Source organism: Pundamilia nyererei, unplaced genomic scaffold (genome assembly GCF_000239375.1).
Source record: "Pundamilia nyererei isolate P.nyererei 1_Seehausen unplaced genomic scaffold, PunNye1.0 scaffold00140, whole genome shotgun sequence".
Classification (NCBI taxonomy): Eukaryota; Metazoa; Chordata; class Actinopteri; order Cichliformes; family Cichlidae; genus Pundamilia; species Pundamilia nyererei.
Genome location: NW_005187541.1, coordinates 1,062,880 through 1,068,831, shown reverse-complemented (window position 1 = coordinate 1,068,831; position 5,952 = coordinate 1,062,880). Strand labels below are relative to the sequence as shown.

The following is a 5,952-nucleotide window of genomic DNA, read 5'->3' as shown; positions in this document are numbered from 1 at the left end:
GGTGCCTTTCAACAACGGCTTGCAGCTTTCTCAAGAACATTCAAACTGCACATCCCCAAAGAAACCAACATTTAAAAAAATAAAACATAAAAACTAAACTCCTGTATTTCTGCTCTTTATCTTCAGCGTGTGCACATATTTGATTGAAGGCCCAGTGTGATGAATCTCTGTGATTCGTTTCTCTCCTCTGCTCTCTGCTTCACAGCTGAATGAGTAACATTTGATCAAAGGACAGTGTTTTTATCATCAGCTTCCTGATGGCATCGTTTTTTTTGTTTTACCAGCTTCGGCCTCAGTAGACAACTGAGCCGTCACCTGAAAACTGGACTCCTGTGAGTGCACAAAGACTTGAAGTGCAAAGCATCCTGTTATTCCACCAACTATTCAAGCAACACGGATCTCAGGCTGGGTGTGCAGAGATAATAAATACTGCACATAGGTGTGCAATCTGTTGCACCAGGACAATATGGTGGATACACACAGTGTCTAATTGTGATAATTTGAAGTTCGAGTCACTCACCCCTCTTTGGGGAAACTCTGGTTGATCTCTACTTGGTGGTGGCTGATCAGTTCAGCTGTTTTTGCGTTGAACACCTGCAGAGAAACACAGCTCATTAGAAGCAGGAACAGAAATATTAAAAGCTTCATTTAATTAGGGAGCAAATTAAAGCTGCCACAGTTTAATTTTTCCAGTTATGCTTTTCCTTCCACCCACTGAGGAGTGGAAAGACGATATTGATCACTGGCTCGATCGCCTCTGGGTGCTGCCAGAGTATTGTAGAGAAGAAGGGAATTAACACGAGGCAGGACTTTCCCTGTCACCTGCAGTCAGACAGAAGTCAGCGTTTCTTCTGATTAAGTAATAGGATAAAGCTCCGTGCAGCACCACCCTCCTCTCACCGTGCGTTCACTCAGCTACAGGAAATCCTTGTTACGCTTTTAGGACATGTGATCCAAGAGTAGTTTCAACCCTAAAGTCTAAACTTTAGACTTCCTGACTTACTTTACACTGGAAATCTAACAGGAACAAACTCAGCCTGTAAAAAGAGAGAGCATTGATGCAAGGAGGACGTCTGATGTCATCTTAGTTCAGTGTTGCACCATCAGTGTTAAAAGTCTGAATCATCACGCTTACTGAAAACTGATGAGAACTGAACTCAGTCTGAACTTGTTTTTTTTTTTACCTGCTCCCAAAAAAAATGTGACCTCACAAATACTGATCGTACGGGGCTACGCTCACTGATTCAAAAACTAATAAGCATATAAAACAACGTCCTCTGCACCCACAGACCCAATCTGTGACAAATACACAAATAAAACAATAAAGCTGCTTCTCTTCTGAGTTCCTCATCTTGATTTCAACTCCACTCTCAGCTGCTGAGTCTAGGGCTGATTCTCAATCATCCACCCACAGCTTAGACATGTATTCTGCCCTTCTGACTGTTAATGACACCTCAAAAAAAGGAAGGGAACGCTGGATCATCAGAGCATAACTCAAAGTCAGGTAAACGTCAGGGATATCAAAGTCTCCAGGTCTTCTTCTTCTCTTTTTGGCTGCGCTCCTCTGGGGTCGCCAAAGCAGATAATCTCCCTCCATCTCACCCTATCCCTCACCCAACCCTCTGCATCTGTGAACCTCCTCTTCCTTCTTTCCCTCTTCCGCACACATCCAAACATCTCAGCCTTCCCTCTCTAATTTTGCCTCCAAACTGCTCACCCTGAGCGCTCCATCTCATGTACTCATTTCTAAACTCGCGTCCAGTTGGGAAGCCGATTGTTTGCAGTGTCTCCAGGCACAGTGTCAGGAGCGTGGAGTAGACCCAGCAGCAGGGATGGTATCTGCTTATTAATGCGAGGTGGGTCAGGAGGAGTACTGCCAGAGTCAGAGGCATGTCTCTGATTGAGATATCAGATACTCTGTGAGGGTCAGATGAGGGCATTTTAGTGGGACTTGTGCTCACAGCCTGGCTGGCATTTTCCAGAGAACACCAGAACTGGCAGGTCCACCACCGATGCTCTCTTCTCTTCACAGACGAGAGCAGGTTCACAGAGTCTGGAGACACCGTGGCGAACGTTATGCTGCCTGTAACATCATCCAGCATGACCAGCCTGGCAGTGAGTCAGTGATGGTCTGGGGAGGCGTATCCTTGGAGGGTCACGCAGGCCTCCACGTGCTAGCCAACAGCACCCTGACTTCTGTTACATGCCAGGTTCTCAGACCTCCTGTTTGTGCAGGGCAATCCCCGGCTTCATGTACCCGGAGTGTGCAGGCAGTTCCTGGATGATGAAGGCGCTGATGCCTTTGTCTCACATTCTCCAGACCTGAATCCAACTGAGATCCTCTAGGATGTTATGAATCTATGTTCTGGAGTAACACCATGACAGAGGACCACAAGGTAGCACATGCAACACCGTAAAGACGCAGTAAAGTTTGTTTTTATGAGATCATTACACATGTATACACAAACGAAGGCTCTGTGACAATTTTGCAGTCGATTCGCAGCCAAATGATCAAGAGTCAAAATCAGGCGTTAGGTTAAAGTTTTACTGCTGCTCAGAACGACCGTTATGTCAGCTGATGATGACACAGTAAAGGCCTTTATTTTCAGAGAGTTCAGCACCTGTGGACGTTTAAATCTCAAGCACCGAAAATAAATTCATTTATGATTCATTTATGAGTAGAAGCTCTTACGTGTCAGAAAAACCCACAAATCTGAATTTCTCTCTGTGCACTCCAACAGCACTTTTACCTCCTCTGAGCCCCTCACTGCTCATGCTCTGTGCCAAAGCTCGATTTTCCAGCTGACCTGGTTGAGGAAGTCCAAATTTGTTCAAAGTGATCATTCAGCTGGACTGATTTTAGCTCTTTGTAGATGCACCTGAACCCCATCCAAAGCAGGTGGAAGCTACAGGTCAGTGTGCTGCTCCAGTCCACTGGTTGCTTTTTCTATTTAAATCTCTGTTTAAATAGAATCATCGTGATGTTCAAGCTTGTTTCTGAGCCGAGCACAACACAGATATAAGTCACGTGTTGATTTGCACTTCATCCACGATTACAGCTGTTTGGCCAAAGCCTCTGAGCACAGGACAGAGTCTCCGTAGTCTGCTGTCCCAGCTGCTCTCCCGGTCCCTGAACACAACATGAAAACAGCGAAACTTCACTAAAACTCACCAGAAACCTCGTGGAGCTCGTGCCCTGATCAATAGCAGCAACCAGCGGGTCCATTTTTATTTTCTTCTTCTTTAAAACGAGTGTTAAACACAGCCGGTGAATCTCTGCTTTAATCTAACACGACTCCTCGGTGAGGTGGAGAAGGACAGACGCCCGGTGCGCACGGTGCACACTGACACACAGACCTCCTCCTCTGCGATCACCGTAACCGGCCCGCAGCGAGCGCAGTCTCCGATTGGCTGCTCGCTCAGAAGGCGTTGGCCACACTCCGACCAATCAGCTGTCAGGGTCAAGTTCACCCAAAACAAACAACAACAAAAACAAAAAAAAAACGAGGACACATAAAAACAAAAGTAACTAAAAATAATAGATACCGGAATTTTAAAACATCTGGATCTTAAAAATGCAAAAAAAAACCACATAAAAAACAAACAAAAATTAATATCAAATATCATTAAAAAAAAGTTCTACCGGTACATAACAGAAACATCTTTAAACATCTCCAAAACATAATAATAAAAACAATAAAGTAAATATTTAAAAAAAAAATCATTTGGGGCAGATAACCTTCACAGTTAAACCCTCAGACATGGCCTTCATGTGGGCCATCAGACTCTTTCAGAGCCCGGTCACCTTTAGTTTTTAGGGGATCACCTGGAGGCAGAGGATGGGGTTTGATTTGATGTGTAATCTGCTGTGGAGCATATTCACAGAGACCCTCAAAGACTGTGTAAAAATGACCTCAGCTCGTGCAGCTGGGCTGGAACACTTGTTGTCCTTCCGTCAGATCACTTGGAAGTCGAGCAGCTGCAGTTTGAAACACCAAAAACATGGAACTGGATGACCCGAGATTATACGGGGAAGTCCATAGAGTCAACGGATAACTGTCTTTATATTTCTGATTAGCATTTATTGCTCATTCATTCTGAGATTGGGTTTCATGAACTTTATAATCATGCAGTCAGGGTCATGTGTATTTGCCACTGTGGGGCCCACTACCTCTGTACAACTGCACAGTGGATTTTAAACCAGACAGTGTGGACTGAAGTGCACACACAAGCACTAATTCTCAGATGTTTAGAAGTCACTGGATAACTGTCTGAAGTAGCTCCACAGCCATGCTTTGAATCTTTATGCAGATCAAAGATTCAAAGCTGATTCCAAGTTTTTAAAGCGTTAATCTTTCCGGATTTTATTTGTGTGCACAAATACAAGTCCTCTAAATACTAAATATTTGATTTTTTTAGGGTTCTTAGGGGTTTTAATCTTATTCAAGTGGGTTTTGTAAATGGATCATCTCTCAATCTGAGTCCTTCGCTGTCAGCAGCTGTTGCAGCAGCTCTGGGTGACGACGTTTGCCTGCCCTTCTCTTCTTTCACTCAGAGTTTTCCTCTGATTATGAGAAGCCTATAAAAAGAACAGATCTGTATTTGGCTCTGAGCTGTGATGGGATTGCTACCAGCAAACTTTAATAGCTGATTCTGTCATTGAAAAAACGATAAAGAGGAACACTATTCTGGGACTTCTTCCCCGCTGCCAAACTTGCTCCGGGTCACATTGCTTGCTGGCATTTGTAGAAGAATGAATGGTGACCCCCTGCAAGTACAGAGCACATACCAGCGTTCATTCAGGCGAGAGAAGCCAGAGGCCCCACACACCACGGCGTCTTTTGTCTTCCCGAGGGGGAAAGAACAGTCTTAAAGTGATGTCAATACCTCTAAAACAAGTAAACAATCAACATTTTAGAGAAGGTTTATTGTGTAAAGGTAAAAATATATCACACTGCTGGGTAATTCATTCTGAAAGTGCACCAAACTGAATATACATTAAAAGCAGATGAGAAGGAAGCCTCTAACAAAGATACCGGTGGCTAAGAGTTGAACTTCCTGTTGGAGACAAAGCTGTGATTCCCTCTGACTGAACTTCTGGTCCCAGCTGATCTTTCTGAACTCTGCAGTATGGTGCCACCTAGTGTCCAGTAATGCATCCTGCACCTGCTGATAACCAGGCATTTGTTTCACTCAAAGTCTCTGTTAAACAACAGCAAAACAAGAGAACCAAACTACAACTTTAAAGTTTTATGGTGTTCTTATTCCAACATGATGACATCAGCCTGTTATAGTAACATTGCAACTACCTACGACTCGAAATATTACTTGATATGGTTTCTGTACCAGCCCATCAGTGTCCCTGATAAGGATAAGCAGATAAGATAATGTATGGTTGGATCATTTGTTGACTTTTTTTTTTTCAAGGTCAACTTTGATCTTGAGCGCTAGCAATGATAGTCAAGGTCAAATGTTTAGCTAACCTGGATATTAACATTTCTGATTGGCTAACACAGTTTTGTGGTTAGGGTCATGTCACTTGCTTGATTGGTTGGTTTGGCATTAAATTATCGTCTTTCAGTTTTCAAGTCTTTAGCACTTTTTAACCCATTTTTTTTTACAGATAGAACAATGACAACAATACACAGTACAGCAAACTCCCTGTGTGTGTTTTATTAACTGCAAACTAGACCAAGAACAACTCAGAGCACACACACCTACACACACACACACACAAACAAACAACAGCGGCAGTCATTACAACATAGTGTTTTCATGGGTACTTCAGCACCAGAGTAACAACGCAGTGTTATGATCCTTTACAAATAATGTTTCTTTCATAAAATATATTCTGTGAGAAACAGATTTATTTTAAAATAGACTTCTGTTGAATGTGATGTTATTCTATTCTAGTTACATCAACACTGCATGCAGAGAAACTACATCACAGGA

At 43.2% G+C, this 5,952-nt stretch overlaps 1 protein-coding gene across 2 annotated transcripts in view; it reads right to left on the bottom strand.

The window, feature by feature from the left end:
* Window positions 1-3,374, bottom strand: part of LOC102213696 (glycerol kinase-like) — a 21,702-nt gene extending 18,328 nt beyond the window's left edge. The window contains exons 1-2 of one of the 2 annotated variants that reach the window (XM_005744205.1): window positions 3,173-3,374; window positions 521-594 (exon numbers count right to left, since the gene is read on the bottom strand). In XM_005744205.1, coding sequence (XP_005744262.1) covers window positions 521-594; window positions 3,173-3,226 — 128 coding nt within the window. In that variant the 5' untranslated portion in view covers window positions 3,227-3,374. The remainder of the gene's footprint in view (window positions 1-520; window positions 595-3,172) is intronic. The other variant, XM_005744204.1, reaches the window with a different exon arrangement.
* Window positions 3,375-5,952: the final 2,578 nt, after the last annotated feature.